Source organism: Furipterus horrens, unplaced genomic scaffold (assembly GCF_987537825.1).
Source record: "Furipterus horrens unplaced genomic scaffold, mFurHor1.1.pri manual_scaffold_8, whole genome shotgun sequence".
NCBI classification, from domain to species: Eukaryota; Metazoa; Chordata; class Mammalia; order Chiroptera; family Furipteridae; genus Furipterus; species Furipterus horrens.
The window spans coordinates 110,636,254-110,654,697 of NW_028327178.1; the positions used below are offsets into that span (position 1 = coordinate 110,636,254).

At 63.2% G+C, this 18,444-nt stretch overlaps 1 protein-coding gene across 3 annotated transcripts; it reads right to left on the minus strand.

The window, feature by feature from the left end:
- Positions 1-6,235: 6,235 nt before the first annotated feature.
- CHRNA4 (cholinergic receptor nicotinic alpha 4 subunit) lies at positions 6,236-15,332 on the minus strand. Of its 3 annotated transcripts, XM_090286654.1 has the most exons (6): positions 14,993-15,332; positions 13,780-13,931; positions 11,637-11,681; positions 11,444-11,553; positions 7,781-9,155; positions 6,236-6,509 (listed from the first exon to the last, which is right to left on the minus strand). In XM_090286654.1, the coding sequence occupies exons 1-6, from the start codon at positions 15,066-15,068 to the stop codon at positions 6,384-6,386; spliced, it is 1,884 nt and encodes a 627-aa protein (XP_090142780.1). In that variant the 5' UTR covers positions 15,069-15,332; the 3' UTR covers positions 6,236-6,383. The 3 variants fall into 3 exon arrangements, with proteins under 3 accessions (XP_090142780.1, XP_090142779.1, XP_090142778.1); XM_090286653.1 differs by lacking the exons at positions 11,637-11,681; positions 13,780-13,931; positions 14,993-15,332 and having other exon boundaries at positions 7,781-9,019; positions 11,444-11,507; XM_090286652.1 differs by lacking the exons at positions 11,444-11,553; positions 11,637-11,681; positions 13,780-13,931; positions 14,993-15,332 and adding an exon at positions 9,511-11,390.
- Between the last annotated feature and the right edge of the window lie 3,112 nt (positions 15,333-18,444).

Below are 18,444 nucleotides of genomic sequence, written 5' to 3' on the forward strand. Positions count from 1 at the left end.
TCCCCTGGGTGGGGGTGGGCTTTGAGGACAGTGCCAGCCCACCCTCAGAGGCTGGAGCCCCGGGGGCTCAGCCCCACCCCCCACAGTTCCCCCTTGGCCACCTGCCCACACTTGCTCGCAGAGAAACCTCGCCAGCTATGGACCCCTCAGGCCAGTTTAAGTCGTTTTCTAAACACCATGAAGAAATGGGGGTGGGGGGGCCACCAAGGGCTTCCACAGAGACGGGGAGCAAAGGAGGGAGGGAAGCAGGAAGGAGGCCGCAGCAGGGGCACAGTCCCGAGAGGCCTCAGGTAGGACCACGGAGCAGGACCCTGGCGCAGGAAGGCGGAGCAGAGGGCTGGGGGAAAGTCAGCACTGGACCTCGGACGGCACAGTGGGAGGGTCTGGATTCTGTCCTAAGAGCAACTGGAAGCGCTGGGGCTTTGGAGCAGGGAACTGATGGGACCACCTGAGGGTAAGACCTTGGGGAGCCAGGTGGGGCAGGACCTCACCTGCTGTCCACTGAGATGGAGGTGGCTGAGCCCCTGGATGGGGTGGCAGGGACCCTGGGAACAGGCCCTGGGCTGGAGAGCGGGTTCTGGGTGCTGGCAGTGGCCAGGTGGAGAAGGGGCGCAGGTGCGTGGGTGGGCAGGTCTGGGCTCACAGGGGCAGAAGTGTGGACACCACCATCTTGGGGGTGAGTGGCAGCCACGGGCAGGCTTCCCTGGGGGGTGGTCGGCTGGACTCGCCCCACGACTGAGTCCCAGGCTCCTCTCGGTGGCTGGAGGGAAGAGCCTTGGGCCTCAGGAAGGCCGAGCACAGGGTGCAGCTGCCGAGACCACCTGTGGGGATGCTGCTGGGGAAAGTCAGGCGCGGAGACGGCCGAGCCTGTAGGATGTCTGGCCAAGGGTGCTGGCAAGTGGGGAGGCCGCTTTGTCTTCATGGGCACGGGCCGGCCCCATGGGAACAAGGCTGGAGGGGCACGGGACATGACACCCGCCCTACACAGCAGCATCCCTACCTGTGGGCTGACTGCATACATCCCTGTACACACACATACACACCCTGCATGCTGCCGGTGTGCACATGTGGACACATGCAGGCACACACCTGCAGGCTGCCAGCATGCAGGCATACACATGTCCATGCACACACCTGTGCACTGCTAGCGTGCACACATGGGCACACGCACACACCTGTGTGCTGCCAGCATATACACATGGGTGCGCGTGCATGCACACACCACCACACACACAGTGCTCCTGTTTACGTTTTGGAGAGGAACTCACCAGGAAAAATGGGGTCATGGACACTCCACCCTCATCTGCACCAGACAAAACCTAACCACAAAACATGGTAAACGAGGGGACACATCAGTGCTGTAGATGGTCCAGGAGGAAGCGTGGTAGGGGACCTTCGTGAGCCGGGACGAGGCAAGGATCTCTTAAATGGGAATTCATAAAGCAACACCCATACAAAATGCAAAGAAGACATTGCTCCACATCAGAATTCAATGCTCTTCTTTGAAAAACATGGTTACAAAATGAAAAATATGGTCACAGTTTGGGGCAAAGCCTCCCACAACACAGGACAGACAAAGGCCTTGGACCCAGGATACATGGGTAACTCCATAGCTCATTAACAGGCCACATGATAAAATCACGAGCAAACCTCTCCAGCCGACACAGCTGCAGAGGAAGACTCTGAGCCCGGGACCTAGTGGCCCCGCACAGGTGTGCACCTGGGCGTGCTCTGGGCCCCCATAGTGTGTAAAGGTGATGAAGGCCTTCCAGCCAAGACAGAGGCCTAGACAGACACGCTGCGTCTCCTTCCACAACTAAGAAGGAACACAACTACTGCAAAACTAGAGACAACCAGAAGTTCCGGAAAATCAAACTGCATGGAAGTCCGACAAACAAAGATATAAAGAAGAAATACTCATCCAAAAAGGTAGGAGGGGCGGAGAGAATGCGGTGTGGTGGTGGCAGCAGCGGTGGCAGTGACAAGCTGGCAGAAAGCAAAGTTACACATTTTAAAAAGTCAGGAGGGACACCTGGGGAGAGTTCCCAGCTCCTCACCAGACCACGCAGCTCATGGCCCCAGCACCAGGGAAAATCAAGCCTCATTGCTTCTGACTGTGCAGACCAGTGGGGGTTGGGGTGGAGGCAGGAACTGCTGGTCTCTCAGCAGAGTCTGCTTAGAGGCCCCCACGGTCCTAGAACGTCCGCAGACCTACCCACTCTGGGAACAATGGCCAGGGCAGCAGCTAAAGGGGCGCCAGCCCCATACAGGAGTGGGAGAGGTGCCTGGAAAAGGGGCGAGTGCTGAGCAAGCGGCATTGTTCCCTCTCAGACGCCTCCCCCACATACAGCACCACGTGGTGAAACGGATCACCCCATACTGATGAGTATCTAAGGCCCCACACCTTACAGTGTAACAGGAACGACAGCTCTACCTAAGACACACAGGCAAACAAACAGGAGCCTGTCGAGATGAGGAGACAGAGAAGTATGTCCCCAAAGGGGAACGGATCCAGGTCCCAGTGGGAGAACTAAGTGATGAGGAGATAGCCAGCCTAATGAGGAGACAGACAACCTCACAGACACAGAATTTAAAACACTGGTGATAAAGAAGCTCACAGGCTTGACAGATATGTTTGAGTACGGCAAACACATAAGAGAAGAAGTGAAGGCTATGCCAAATGAAATGAAGGAAAATCCACACAAAACCAATGGTGAAGGGAAGGAAACTGGGGTTCACTCAATGATTTGGAACATAAGGAGGAAAACAACAGTCAACCAGTACAGAATGAGGAAACAAGAATTGAAAAACATGATGAGAGCTTGGGAAACTCTGGGACAACTTTAAACGTGCCAACATCCAAACTATAGGGGTGCCAGAGGAGAAGAGAAAGAGCGAGAAATTGAAAGCTTATGTGAGAAAATAATGAAGGAAAACTTCCCAAATTTTGTGAAGGAAATAGACATACAAGTCCAGGATGCACAGAGAATCCCAAACAAGCTAGACCCAAAGAGGACCACACCAAGACACATCATCATTAAAATGCTAAAGGTTAAAGATAAAGAGGAATCTTAAAAGCAGCAAGAGAAAAGCAGAGAGTTACCTACAAAGGGGTGCCTATAAGACTCTCAGCTGATTTCTCAAAAGAAACTTTGCAAGCGAGAAGGGACTGGCAAGCAGTATTCAACGTGATGAAAAGCAAGGACCTACAACCAAGATTACTCTACCCAGCAAAGCTATCATTTAGAATGGAAGGGCAGAGGAAGTGCTTCCCAGACAAGATAAAGCTAAAGGAGTTCATCATCACCAAGCCATTATTATATGAAATGTTAAAGGTAATTATCTAAGAAAAAGAAGATCAAAACTATGAACATTAAAATGACAACAAACTCACAACTATCAACAACTGAATCTAAAAAATAAAAACAAAATCCAACTAAGCAAACAACCAGAACAGGAACAGAATCATAGGTGTGGGGATCACTTGGAGGGTTACCAGCTGGGAGTGGGGAGGGGGAGAAATGGGGAAATGGTGCAGGGACTAAGAAGCATAATCGGTTGGTACAAAATAGACAGGGGGAGTTAAGAATAATGTAGGAAAGGGTGAAGCCAAAGAACTTATATGCATGACCCATGGACATGAACTAAGGGGGTGGGGTTGCTGGAGGAAAGGGGCATAGTGGGCAGAGGGGAGCAAAGGGGAAAAAATTGGAACTACATAACAACATAATCAATAAAATATACTTAAAAAAAAAAAAAAAAAAAAAGGTGATGGCAGGACACCACAAGGGGCCAGCGCCTTTCAGAGACAAATCTATTTTGTAATTTCCGGAGAGAACAGGGTATGCTTTGCCATGCGGGATGGGGGGCTGGGGGCGGGCCAGGCAGGGCAGGCCCACAGCTCTGGAGTGACTAGTTGAGACCATTCCAGCAGGCCCCGGGCACAGGCTGCCCCTCCTTGCCTGGCCCTGGGTGGTGGATGACAGGAGATACTGGCCTGGGGGCTAAGCGTGAGATAGGGGGGCTGTGGGGGCGTGGCCCTGCACGCGGCCGTCTGCCCGTGAAGACCACCTGTCCACCACCCCAGGAACTGCGGCGTCTCCCCAAGGCATCAACACTAAAATAAAAACACAGCTAACGCACAGAAATGAGGGCGCACACACACGAAGCCCCGGCAGCGCGTTAACAGCCTTGGGAGACGGAGCTCCCGACCGGGACAGGGATACTGCGCAGCGGTTCATGTGGATGAGGCTGCTGCTCACGGTTAACCACAGGGCTGTCTGCAGACATGACGTGGCAGGAATGAGTCTGACACACCATAGGCATAGTGGCGGTGGGACGGACAGACAGATAACCAGCTTTGAAGAAGCCGGTGCCGTGACAACGGAGGGGCCCTGCTTGTGTAGTAGCAACCTAGGTCCTCAATGTCAAATTCACTAAAACTCCCTCGTCTGGGCGCTTAAGGCCCTGGGTCTCATTGTAAAATTTATGTCAAGGAAGCCCAACCCCCCACACTGGAGTCAGAGAGTGCGGGGTTAATGTGCCATTGTGGGAACATGAGCACTTTGGTAGTTTTGTGTGTTTCCTGACGTTTTTTCATCCCAGCTGCTGCGTGCGAGGTCTCCCTCCCGACCCAGAAAAGCGCATCTGTGGCTGGGCCCAGGCCAGGCTGCTCCTGGCAGATGCCGGCGCATCTGGCAGCCAAATCCGCTTACATAATGAGGATTGGGGGTTTACATCAGAAATCCGCGTGCCTGTTCCCCCTCCCGGAAGCCTGCTGTCCCTGCCGCTCGGTCTCCCTTGTCCTGGCTGAGCTGCCCCGCCAGGGTGAATGGCCCCAGAGCCCAGGAATGATGCCCCGACACCCCAGCAAACAGATGCGGAGCAGAGCTGGACAGCCGGGGTCCCACGTAGCCGAGGGCTGGGGAGGAGAAAGCACCCACGATTTAGACCCTGGGGTCTCTGCATCCCACTCCCAGGCAGGGTCATTGTGTCATGGTGCTCAGCGGAGGGGTGTAGCACCCCCAGTCGCCTGCACGGGTGTCGCTGTCCGTGAGACCCGCAGATGTGACTTTCTGCAGCAACAAGGTTCGCTGGGTACTCGGTGTGGTCGGCTCTGAACTTCATCAAATTTCTCACTCAGTTCTCCCAGGTGCCTTGGGACCCAGGCCCCGGCCGGGGTCTGGGGGCGGGGGAGGGACACCGAAAGCAACTGCCTGTGGCTGCCCTGCCCCCAGGTCTGCAGGAGGGGACTGAGCGAGAACGGCAGGGATAGATCCCTCCTCTGCCACCCACCTCTTTTCTGCACCCAGTGTCACTCCTGGGAGGGGACACGCTGTCCTTGGCTGAGGGTGCCACCCCTCTGCCACCCCCAGCAATGTCTCCCAGGGTCACAGGGCACTCTGTGGGTGCCACTCAGCACTCAGTCTTGGGGGACATGACACGAGGGCCCCAGGACCATCACTCTCGGGTGCCCCCTCCACCTTGGGGCTGATGGTCCCTGCGTTGTGGGGTGACAGAGGTCCTTGGGCTGAGCTGGCCCCCAGTGGATAAGTCCAAGGGCAGGAGGCCTGTGGGGGGTTCCCTTCCATCCCCCTAGGGGCCCCACCCCAGGCACCACACATGAGGGTCCCAGGTGACCCTGGGTGACCTGTCCTCGGGGTCCCCTGGCCTCACCATGACTACCAACACGGCTGGGAAGTCCCTGCTCACGGATGTGCCCAGGGGTCCCTGGTGAGGGCTGTGCACATAGGTAAAGCCCACAGGGGGGTGTCGGGAGGAAGGCTGGATGGGGACCCCAGAGCCTGGGTCCTGGACGCTATGCCAGGTCCCTCACAAACTCCCAGTGCCCACAGGGACCTGCAGCAAGACCCCCCAGGACCCCTGAAAGGCAAACATCTGGACTCCCCAAGCTCGAGGGGCCCTCCCCATGGAGAACTGGCCCCCCAATCTCCTCCAAGCAGGACCAGGTCTAACAGCTCCACTCCCCAAGGCCCTTTGGGCACAAAACCTGGGTTTTCACTAACTTCTCAGAACAAAACCCTGCTTAGGTCCCACCCTGGCAAACGACCCATGCCTGTGCTGACTTGCCTCTGTGGGGGCAAAGAGCAGGCCGGCAGACCAGCAGCGGGGTCCCCACATTTGGGGTCCTACGGGGAGGAGGGGCACTGGGGGCGGAGATGGACTGCTAGGACCTTTGCAGAGAGAGGCCCGATGCAGGCGCAGGAAGCCAACATGTGGCCGAGCTCCAGAGAAACTTTAATGAGACCCAGGCAGGTCTCAGCCGCCCGGGGGCAGCAGACAGGAGATGGGGGCAACCTGGCAGGTGGCGAGGCCCGCACTGAGCAGAGGTCCTCGGGGGGCAGCCGCAAGCTGCAGGGGCCCTAGATCATGCCAGCCAGCCAGGGCGGCAGGAAGAGGCCCACGGTCCCCAGCAGGCAGACGAGGACGAACACCCAGAGGAAGATGCGGTCGATGACCATGGCCACGTACTTCCAGTCCTCCTTCACCTGCAACAGACACACGGCCCTTGGCTGCGGCCCGGAACCCACGCGGCTGCGCTGCGGGGCACGTTGGGGGCTGGGGGCGGTGGTGCAGAGGAGCGACCTGTCCCACTGAAGTCAGGCTCAGGGGCATCCACGTCACAGCCACTGTGGGAGACAGGGGTCGGTGCTGTGCCCCCCGACTTCACCTGCCTGGCAGGTACCTGAGCCCCAGGGCCCAGCCAGTGTCCAGGTTGCTTCACGGTGGAATTTGCTCCTGGTTTGCTAAAGCTGAGGGGGCGCCGTAGACACCGAGTGCCCCGCCCCCCCATTTTCCAGATGGAGCAAGTGAGTCCAGGGAGGGGCCGCCCATACCCCCGGCCATGGAGGAAAAGGCCCAAGAGCACCCAGGGGTCCCACGATGGGGGGTGTCCAACTGGCAGCTGGGGCCCAATGGTCCGCCCTGCCCGGGTGCTCAGGGGCCAGCTGCTCGGGTGTCTTGAGGCTCCTTGGGGGCCCATGGGGTCTCTCAGCTCTGTCTCTTAAGCCCCTTGAGGGTGCGGGGCACATGCAGGAGGCAGCCCCAGGGTCCAGGCCGGCAGGTGCTCGCGGGTGGGCCAGGCCCGTGAAGGGCAGGCTCAGCCGTGCCGTGTGGGGGCGCCAGGGAAAGGCGACTCCTTGTTGCCATTTTCTACTTGGATTTTTAAAAGTAGTCAGGTGTCCTGATGGTTTTAAACCAAACCTGAACAGCCTGCTTATTCCCAGGGAACCTGAGCGCAAACAGGGCACTTAAAAATAGCACGTCCACCCAGGACCCTGCTGTGTCCGGAGACAACGCTGTTCCCAGCGCCTTTCATTCCCCCGCGTGGTGGTCCCATCCTGAGGATGAAACGCTGTGCAGACCAAAGCCGCTGGTCTTTCAGGCAGCCTGTGAAGTCAGATGGTCCCCAGAGGAGGGGACACTCAAGAACTGGGGCAGAGCGCGGTGCTGGTGAAGGGTGGCCAGGTGGCTGGAGCTAACCAGGCACAGCTGGGGCAGGTGGCCCCGCCCTGCCACCCTGCCAGCCCCTGAAGCCCAAAGGGGTGTGCCCATGACTGGCCCTAGCTTCTCCCCAGCACGGGAGCTCAGGGAAGAGGGAGCAGGCTAGGGTGGGTCCCGGCTGCTGCATGCCCCAAAACTGGCAGCCCGGGTCTGGCCCGGTTTCTGGGTTTTTTCCACTGTCCACTCCCTCCTTCAGAGCGTCTGCTCGCCCCCGTGGGCCAGGAGCACCGGGATGCAGCCTGGGGCAGGGGCTTACCGAGAAGTCTGCATCTTCCGCCTTCAGGTGATCTGTGATGTACTGGACGCCCTGGACGGCCCGCGTCAGGGCAGGCGACAGGGGCAGGCTCTGCACGGGTGCTTTGCTGCTACCGGCTTTCAACACAGCTTTTGGGGACCCTGCGGACGGCGCCTCGCACCTGCATCGGCAGGGACAGACTGGGTCTCGGGGTGGCATCTGGGCCCAGGGAGACTTCAGGGCGGGGGGAAAGCCAGCCGTGGGACCGTTCGCCTGGGAGGTGGCCTCCTCCTGGGGAATGCAGTCCTGGATGCTCCGAGACCGGCACCGGACGCCACCCTCCACTGCTTTGCTGGGGCTGGACATGTGCTGGACGCTCAGGGACCGGGCTTTGGTGAGCCCCAGGGCCTGCGTGCTGCTGGGTGGGCGGCAGGGGCCTGGCGAGGGGCAGGGGCTGGCCTTCTTGGCCTCTGCTGGCGGCAGAGTGGGCACCTGGTCTGAGGGCGACGTGCCGTCTGGCTGGGACTTGACTGGCTCATTGGGGGAGCCGCAGAAGGGCGAGGCGGGCGAGGGGTGCGGGCTGCGGACTCGGCTCCCGCCTGCAGGCTCCCCACCGGGCTCGGGCCCGAAGTGTGGGGCGCTGGCCATCTTGTGCATAGACTCGATGAGCCGCTGGCAGCTGCCCTTGACCACGGCAGGCCGCGTCATGAAGAGCAGCCGCGGCACGAGGTCCAGGAAGACGCGGCGCACCCAGGCGGGCATGGTGCGGGTGCGCGGGGAGCGGTGGTGCACGTTGAGCACGAAGACCGTGATGACAATGGACAGGGTGACGAAGATCATGGTGAAGAGCAGGTACTCGCCGATGAGCGGGATGACCAGGGAGGTGGAGGGGATGATCTCGGTGATGAGCAGCAGGAAGACGGTCAGCGCCAGCAGCACGGAGATGCACAGCGTGACCTTCTCGCCACACTCGGATGGCAGGTAGAAGACCAGCACCGTGAGGCAGGAGATGAGCAGGCAGGGCAGGATGAGGTTGACCGTGTAGAACAGCGGCAGGCGCCGGATGACGAAGGCGTAGGTGATGTCGGGGTACACCTCGGCACAGCACTCGTACTTGCGGGTGTTGTAGGTGCCCACGGCGTCCACGATCACCCACTCGCCGCTCTCCCAGAAGTCCAGCTGGTCCACGTGGCTGTGCATGCTCACCAGGTCGATCTTGGCCTTGTCATAGGTCCAGGAGCCGAACTTCATGGTGCAGTTCTGCTGGTCGAAGGGGAAGAAGGTGACGTCGATGCTGCAGGAGCTCTTGTAGATGGCGGGGGGTGACCACTGCACCCGCCCGTTGTGGAAGAGGTGGGCCTTGGTCAGGTGGGTGATGGCAAAGTCCCCGTCTGCGCTGGGTAGGGAGAGAGGGGTGAGCCCTGGGGAGAGGAGGCCCCCAGGGCGCTGTTGGAAGTACCCGGCCTGAGTCCTGGCCCCAGGCAGGTGTACCCCAGCTGTGCCACTCTCTCAGCCTCAGTCTCCCCTCAAGGCCTGGGCTGACCACTCCAACCAGGTAGCGCCCATGTACAGGCAGAGGCAGCAGCACACCCCCCCCCCCCCGGGGCAGCCAGAGGCTTTTGCTCGCCTTGAGGAGACCTCACTGACTGTACCTCCCCACCCTGCTGGTCTCAGCACCATGAGGGGCACGTCTAGTCCTGGCAGGGTCCCCAGAAGGGCTGAGGGATGGCCCTATGCTCCCAAGGTGGGACCTGGCTGCCCAGCAGGGCGGCAGGAAGGAGCAGCTTCCTCCAGCGAGGCTGGGACTCCACAGGAAGGTCTGGGCCCTCTCTCCGAGCTGGATCCTCTGTGCAAGGCAGGGAGACACCACCTGCAGCCTCTGTCCCCAACTCCCACCCCAGCAGGACAGGGCGGCACTGCCCAGGCCTGAGCCCCCTCCTGTGTGGGGCTGAGGCTCCAGGACAGGGAGTGAGAAGCAGAGCAGCCCCTCTAGCTGGTCCAGGTCCCTGCTCCAGGCACTGAGATCCCCGGGACTAGTCATGTGACACCCACTGCCCCAAAGCAGAAAAGCCTCATGTAGGTGGCATGGCCTCGTGTGCATGACCTTCAGATGCAGGGTGTCCCAAAACCATCAGAAAAGCTGGGTCCCACCCCCACCCTTCACCTGACCCAGCAGCTTGGGCTCACCACTCAGCCACGGTCAAATGCACACATCCAGCCTGCAGCCACCGCTGTCCTCAGACACGGACTCCTCAGGTTCTGTGGCCCAGCTGAAGCCACCATCAGCCACCAGCTCGCTTCCTCACCCCCCACCCTCACCCCTGGGCTCTGTCCAGAGAGAGCCTAGGCGCCGGCCACAGCCCCACCAAGAAGCTGGCATCCACCCGCTTCCTCCCCCGGGGCCTGGCAGGGAGGAGAGGGCCGAGGATGTGGGTGGTGGCCCCCACTCTCCTGGGCTGCTGGCTAGGGGGCTGCACAGCTCCCAGGGCTCCGGAGATATGGTCGGGTCGTCCCCAGGGAACTTCTAGCATGAGGCTCCCTGGGTCCCAGAGCGCTGACACTGATGTGTGTTCTCGGGATCAAAGGTCCCGGGCAGGGCTTGGGGAGCTGAGCAGGGACCCCAGGAAGGCAGGGTGGCTGGATGACTCAGGTGGCTTGCAGAGAGCCGAGGGCCTACCCGCCCCGCCCCCCGCGCTGACCCCGCTGGATGCATCTCCGAGCTCCTCACATGCGGCCGCTTTTCCTGCAGCCATTACTGGAGTCAATTAAGTTGGAAGAGGAGCTCCGCCGTTTTTAATCAAATAGCAACACTTTGTGGGTAGACCCAGCACCCGGGGCCCTGCAAGGGGCTGTGTGCAGGGCTCCGTGGCCGGGAGGCAGGGCTGTGTGCCCACGGGGGGAGAGACCAGGGAGCTGAGAGCTTGTCTTTGTAAGCACGGCGAGAGTTCTGCGGCCCAGCCTGAGACGGGGAATCACAGGCGTGGGTTCAGCGATGACACAGCGGAGACATGGGGACACGGGGGGCGGTCAGGCTGTCCTGGGCTCAGGGCTCCCCCTTAGAGGGTCCCGGGGCCTCAGAGCCCAGATGAAAAGGTGGGGGCAGGGGACTGGGGCTGAGCGCTGGACCAGGGCAGGCAGTCTGGGGCTTCCTCGTGCGGCAGGGGACAGGCTCTGAAAATGACCCCAGCCTGAAGGGCAGCAGCTCTGTGGCCTGCAGTCGTGGGGGGGGGGGGTGTCCAGCCCCCTTTCCCTGCCCCCAGCAGAGAGACCAAGGCCAAGCCAGGACGTGGCCACCCGAGGTCCCTGGGGCTGGCCTGGTGCCCACGGAGCCCCCACACCTGCACTGTGCCCAGGCTCGCTGTCCCCTCGCTGCTCTGGGGTTCCTGGGTGAACCACAGACCGCCCTCCAGGAAGGTTGGAGGGAGCTCCCCACCCGGGAGCACCTGCCTCATGAGGGGTTTGAGGAGGGGAAGGGGCAGGAACGTCCCCGCCCCTGTGGGCCTGGAGCCCTGGAAGGGGCTGTGTGCAGAGGCCTGGCGGCAGGAGGCAGGGGCGGCATACACACGCCTCTTGTTCACCCGGCCTCAGCAGAGCCGCCAGGTTGGGGCTCACTGGACACAGGCACCTGCCCCCACCCCAGCCCGCTAAGACCCGCCCCCCACCGCCCCGCGCTGCCTGGCTCACTTGTTATACAGGACGATGTCTGGCCGCCAGATGAGTTCAGAGGGGATTCGGATGGAGGTCACGTTCTCGTAGGCGCTGGGGTCCCAGCGCAGCTTGTAGTCCTGCCACTCCTGTGCAGGGCCAGAGGAGAAGCCACAGCTGAGGGGGGGAAGGGGGAGGGGGAAGGAGGCAGGCAGGTGCTCCCCCCACTCACCTGCTTCACCCACACATTTGTCGTCATCATCTGGTTCTTTTCATCCTAGAACACAGATGAGAAGAGAGGTCATGATCCCTCCGTGATGGGGTCCCTTTCCCTCAGCCCTGAGGGTCCTGACCTGGAGGACAGGCCTGGGCTGAAATGGGGAGAGGATGAGCACCTCTTCTCTGGAGACAACCAAGCCCAGGATGAGGCCGGGGCCTGGCCGTCCTGCAGCTGCGGATGGGTGTGTGGGAAGGGAGGTGCCCCAGGGCTCCCCAGCTGCTGAAAGAACTGGGCAGCCCTCTGCACATGGGCCCTGGGTAAGCAGGTACCTGCCCCTCCTGCTGCCACCAAATCCACCTTGGGGTGCCCGGGGCCCACTTGCTACTCGGACCCTGGTCAGTGAGGGGCCTCTTGTCCTGAAGGCCCAGGCCTGGACGCTTCCACTATTGGTCCCCCAGTGGACAAGCCCCAGGCGGCCAGTTTGGGGAGAAGAGACCACATCCCTGACCCTCTGGCATTGCCCTTGGTCCTGCTCTCGTGCGGTCCACCTGGGACAGGCCAATCAGCAGACCAAGTGGGACCCCCCAAAAAAGGGTGCTGAGGAGTATTGTGACCTAAGCAGGGCCAGGAACTGGTGGCTGTCAGTCTTGCCCTTCCCTCTGGGCAGACAGCCTGCCCCTGCCCTGCCCCACTGCCACCCCCAGGCTCAAGGAGATTCAAGGTGAGCTTCAGGTGACAGGGTCCAGCCTCCTTCCCGGTGCCTGCAACCCATGTTCACACAAGGTCCGCTGTGAACTCACGCACATGAGCACTCCCCCTGACACAGACCTGCAGCAAGGACAGGAGCCCCCAGGGGACCAGCAGAGGAGCCCAGATGGCTCCTCAGCACCCTGCAGGTGCGGGCATGTCCCTGGTCAGCCCAGTGCCCTTCGGAGCCTGGGAGCTGGTCCCACCGGCCTGGTGTGGCCACGGGCCACGGGCCTTGGCTGGGGAGCCCTCCCCACCCAGCCTCAGCTTCTCCCGGGCAAACTGGACAGAGATGCGCATGTGGGAGTGAGAGGCTGTGGTGCAGCCTTGAGAGGCAGCCAGCGCTGCTGTGCCAGCCGCCACATTGGGTTGTGCTGTGACCTCAGCAGGGTGAGGGACTCTGGAAGGAAGCTGGGGCTACCTCCTGCTGGTGCCCCCACCAGGAGCCCTGGCAGGAGCCAGAGGCCAGCTCCAGGATGCCCGAGGGCAGAAGCCTGGGTGCGGCTGAAGACAGGGTGAACTAAACTGAAGGGGTCTCCCTGTGATGTGACCCTTTCAGCCCCAGGTGGCTGTGCTCATCCTTTGTCACAGGTGAGAAGACAGGTGGGAAGCCATGGTGTCTACATGACAGCACCAGCCTGGCGCCAGGGCCCACCCCCTCGCTGAGGTGACCTGAGGCTAGGGTCCTGGCAAGGGGGCCAGGGGCATTTGGGGGTCTCTGTAGCCCCTGCAGCTGAGCACACCTGGCTCCCAGAGCCCCCACGCCAGGCCAGAGCCCTCCAAAGCCCTTGGGACCCCACCCCAGGCTGTGCACCCGTCACCCAATCAGAACACACCCACAGGATGGGTGTCCACCCCAAGCAGGTGCCCCGGTTCCTCCAGAGAGTGGCCACTTGGATGCTGGACCCCAGCATATTCCCAGCATTCCCCTTGGTCCATGGCCAGGAAGGTAAACACATCCCGGACCTGTCTGGGACTCCCCAGAACCCAGCATTCCAGACTGGTGGGTAATGGGGGTCCTCCAGACTGGCTTGAGGTCAGGTGCCACCCCATGAGGCTCACATCACACAAAAGCCCCACAATGTGACCTGGGCACCTGCCCCCACCCCCAGAGGCGTTTCTGCTCCTGAAGCTAACCCAGCTGTGGCCCACAGGTGCGCACAGAGCACCTGACACTTTGGCTTTTCCTTGTAGGGAGAGAAGCGAGGGGCCGGGGGCAGGGCGCAGGGACCCCACTCCTCCCCCAGACCCCATCACACAGGGGTACTTGCTGGGCTCTGGCGGGGGCCCGGGTGGGGGCCTGGACAGCTGGCCTGGTCATCCCTCAGGCTCCTCAGCCTGGGGGTCACCGCCAGGACGCCGTGTGGCAGGCGAGGCCCCGGCTCCTGCCCCCCTGCCCCACACCTACCACATCAATGAGCTGTGCGATGGACAGGCCGAAGCGGACAAGGACCACGTCCGAGATGTTGGCCACGGGCCGAGACCACTTGTTGTAGCCAGAGAAGAGCTTCTTCAGCAGCCGCTCCTCTGCGTGGACCCGAGTCTCCACGTGGCTGCTCACTGGGGACAGGTGGGCGTGTGGCTCAGCAGCGGGGCCAGAGGTCCTCCAGGCTGCCCCCTCTCAGCTGCCCTGCTCCTTCCATCTCCTCTGGCCTCTCACCTCGGGGCCTGCCCGGCTGCCCCACTCCCGGCCTCAGGCTCTGCCCCTGGTGTGACTGTCACACCCCCAGGGAAGCCTTCCTGGCCCCCATCCCAGCCCTCACAGCCCAGGCACTCCCCCACAGGCAGGACAGTGTTCCCACAGGAAGTGGGAAAGTCCCTGACAAAGGCTCTATCTCCAGCCACCAGCAAGGTCCTGAGAACCTTGCCTCAGAGCACAAGGTGGGGCTCACCGCAGATGGGGCGGCAGAGGGCAGCGGGGTGGGGGCCAGGCCCAGGCAGGAGACTAAAGGGGATGAGGGCCCTGTCACTCAGAGCTTCGAGTGGCTGCTGGCAGCCCCGAGTCCGGCCCAGATGCCCAAGGGGCATTTCCAGCGCTGAGCCGGCACCCGGAGCTCCTGAGTGGACCACAGACCACCCCCCCCCAAAAGACTGGAGAGGGAACCCCCTCTCATTCGGCCCAGCCCGTGGCAGGTCTATGGTCCCAGGGCACCTGCCTCACGAGGGGCGTGGGAATGGGGAGGGGCCTGAGCCCTGAAAGGGGTGTGTGCGTAGGTCTGGCGGCGGGATGCAGGGGCACATCCAGACGGCTCCCCCTCTGATCCCAGGAGACCCGGAGCAGGCATGGGGGCGGGGTCTGCAGGTGGACGTGGCCGGATGGGGGAGGGGGGAGGGAGAGGGGCCGTTTGGAGCTCCTGGGTCCAGTTGCCAAAGCAGCAGCCCCTCGCTCCCCACACCACCCAAACCCCTCCCCCCACATGCAGGCGGATTAACTCCTTCCTTGCCCTGCTCAGCCCGCGCCGCAGGACACCTTGCCGTCCGGGGTGGGGGAGCCTCCGCGCTGCCCCAGTGCGCGCGCCCGCGGCTGGGACCGCAGCTGGAGCCTCCCTCCTCTGGCTCCAGTGGTCCTGGGCCGCCCTGCAAGGGGCAGAAGAGGGTCCGTCCAGCTCCCCGAAACTTACCGGGCAGGAGGCCGCCCCCGAGAAGCAGAAGCAGTGGCAGCAGTGGCAGCTGCGACCCCGGGGCCCCCAGCTCCATGGCGCACCGAGCGGGATCTAGACGGGGGCGGCTCCTGGCTCCGCTGCGCCCCTGCCCCGGGACCCGCGTGCGCCCAACTTCATGTCCCCCGTGCCGCTCCGGCCGCTCCGTCCACCGGGCCTGGCTCGACTGCTCGTCCCGCAGGACCGGAGCTCGGGGCTGCAGGCTCAGCAGCGCAGCCCCGCCTGGACCTGCCCGCCTCCAGCCCGAGGGGAGGAGGGGGAGAGGGAGGGACGGGGAGGAGGCTGCGCTGGGCCGGGGCGGGGCGGGGGAGGGGCGAGTAAACTTGCCCTTGTCCGCCTGCGACTGCGGACGTGTCCGAGCCACGGGAGGGGCCCTAGTCTCTGTGTGGGACCGGGAAATCCCAGCGCTGGACTGGTTTCCAGACCACGAGGCACTGACCCCACCCCCATCCCCAGTGCCTCGCCGCCTGCCTGAAGGACGGACACACAACCGGGGTCTCCCGGCGCCGGGAGGGGTGCCCTGCACGGTCTGGTTAACTCCATCGCTTCCGTCCCGCTTTGCCGTTCGGAAATTGCAGGTCGCTGGTCCTCTGCCCTGAGAGGCTTCAGGAAACAGCCCACCCCTCTCCTCCTGTCTCCAGCAGACTGGCGGGACGGGAGCGGCCTGTCGGGTACCCGTCCCGCGGCCCGCCTTTCTGGGGAGAGGAAAGGAGCCTGACGCCTCTGCCCCCGCGAAGCCGCGTCTGCAGCCTCCAGGACCGGCTTCCGCTCAGCTTGTGAGCCCGTGGGCTGTGGGTGTGAGGACAGCGCCCGCCACGCACTGTGGGCAGTGGCCGTGGCGGCTGCGCAAGGTTCCGGCCCGGGTGCTGGGGAGCAGACGCCCGCGCCCCTGGACCGGTCTTCAACGCTGTGGGCCAGAACCAAGATGCCTGCGCGGAGCGCTGTGAGCTTGGGTGGGGGCTCCGCCCTCAGGCAGGTCCAGGTGGCCGATGCCCGAGCAGCAGGTGCCTGGAAGAGGGGGCAGAGGGGCCCAAGGGGCCGCTTTGTGCTGTGGAACCACAATTCTGCAGCGAGGAGGGGTGCGCTCCGCAGAAACACTGGGCCTGCGGCCATCCCTGTGCCTGTGTCTCCCCGCCCATCTCCCCATCCCCGCGCCTGGGGTTCTGCGGGTGACCGAGCCCCCAAACGGAGACTTGGGGTCCTGGACGGAGAAGAGACAGAGGGACTGGAGCCGCCTCTGACTCCTCCCATGCGGCCTCCGCACCTGAACGGGCAGAATGTCCGTCAGGTCTCCTCCCCCTTCCCCGCCCCTCAGACTCCGGCGCTCTGTCAGTGACAGGCTCCTCCCCCTTCCCCATCGCCCAGACGCAGGCGCTCCGAGTGACAGGCTCCTCGCCCTTCGCCACCGCCCAGACAGGTGCTCTCAGTGACAGGCTCCTCCCCCTTCCCCGCCGCCCAGACGCGGCGCTCCGAGTGACAGGCTCCTCCCCCTTCCCCGCCGCTCAGACGCAGGCGCTCTCAGTGACAGGCTCCTCCCCCTTCGCCACCGCCCAGACAGGTGCTCTCAGTGACAGGCTTCTCCCCCTTCCCTGCCGCCCAGACGTAGGTGCTCTGAGTGACAGGCTCCTCCCCCTTCCCTGCCGCCCAGACGTAGGTGCTCCGAGTGATAGGCTCCTCCCCTTCCCCGACGCTCAGACGCAGGCGCTCCGAGTGACAGGCTCCTCCCCCTCCGCCACCGCCCAGACAGGTGCTCTCAGTGACAGGCTCCTCCCCCTTCGCCACCGCCCAGACAGGTGCTCTCAGTGACAGGCTCCTCCCCCTTCGCCACCGCCCAGATGCAGGCGCTCCGAGTGACAGGCTCCTCCCCTTCCCCATCGCCCAGGCGCAGGTGCTCCGAGTGATAGGCTCCTCCCCTTCCCCGACGCTCAGACGCAGGCGCTCAGAGTGACAGGCTCCTCCCCCTCCGCCACCGCCCAGACAGGTGCTCTCAGTGATAGGCTCCTCCCCCTTCCCCGACGCTCAGGCGCAGGCGCTCCGAGTGACAGGCTCCTCCCCTTCCCCATCGCCCAGGCGCAGGTGCTCCGAGTGATAGGCTCCTCCCCTTCCCCGACGCTCAGACGCAGGCGCTCAGAGTGACAGGCTCCTACCCCTTCCCCACCGCCCAGACGCAGGCGCTCCGAGTGACAGGCTCCTCCCCTTCCCCATCGCCCAGGCGCAGGTGCTCCGAGTGATAGGCTCCTCCCCTTCCCCACCGCCCAGACGCAGGCGCTCCGAGTGACAGGCTCCTCCCCCTTCCCCACCGCCCAGGCGCAGGTGCTCCGAGTGATAGGCTCCTCCCCTTCCCCGACGCTCAGACGCAGGCGCTCAGAGTGACAGGCTCCTCCCCCTTCGCCACCGCCCAGATGCATGTGCTCCGAGTGACAGGCTCCTCCCCCTTCGCCACCGCCCAGATGCAGGTGCTCCGAGTGACAGGCTCCTCCCCCTTCCCCATCGCCCAGACGCAGGTGCTCCGAGTGACAGGCTCCTCCCCCTTCCCCATCGCCCAGACGCAGGCTCTCTGAGTGACAGGCTCCTCCCCCTTCCCCGCCGCCCAGATGCAGGTGCTCTCAGTGACAGGCTCCTCCCCCTTCCCCACCGCCCAGGCGCAGGTGCTCCGAGTGACAGGCTCCTCCCCCTTCCCCACCGCCCAGGCGCAGGTGCTCTCAGTGACAGGCTCCTCCCCCTTCCCCGACGCCCAGACGCAGGCGCTCCGAGTGACAGGCTCCTCCCCCTTCCCCATCGCCCAGACGCAGGTGCTCCGAGTGACAGGCTCCTCCCCCTTCCCCGACGCCCAGATGCAGGCGCTCCGAGTGACAGGCTCCTCCCCCTTCCCCACCGCCCAGACGCAGGCGCTCCGAGTGACAGGCTCCTCCCCCTTCCCCGACGCCCAGACGCAGGCGCTCCGAGTGACAGGCTCCTCCCCCTTCCCCATCGCCCAGACGCAGATGCTCCGAGTGACAGGCTCCTCCCCCTTCCCCGACGCCCAGATGCAGGCGCTCCGAGTGACAGGCTCCTCCCCCTTCCCCGACGCCCAGACGCAGGTGCTCTCAGTGACAGGCTCCTCCCCCTTCCCCGCCGCCCAGACGCAGGCGCTCCGAGTGACAGGCTCCTCCCCCTTCCCCGACGCCCAGACGCAGGCGCTCCGAGTGACAGGCTCCTCCCCCTTCCCCATCGCCCAGACGCAGGCGCTCCGAGTGACAGGCTCCTCCCCATCCCCCCACTCACACCGGAGCTCTGCCTGGGCAGGTACGGATGCAGCGCTCCCATGCTGGGCTCCGAGTGCAGCCTAAGCGCTTTGGCCGCCCAGGACACCTGTCCTCAGGGCGCGCACCTGGCTTCCTTCCGCTTCGGGCTCAGGCTGTCCCTGGACTGCC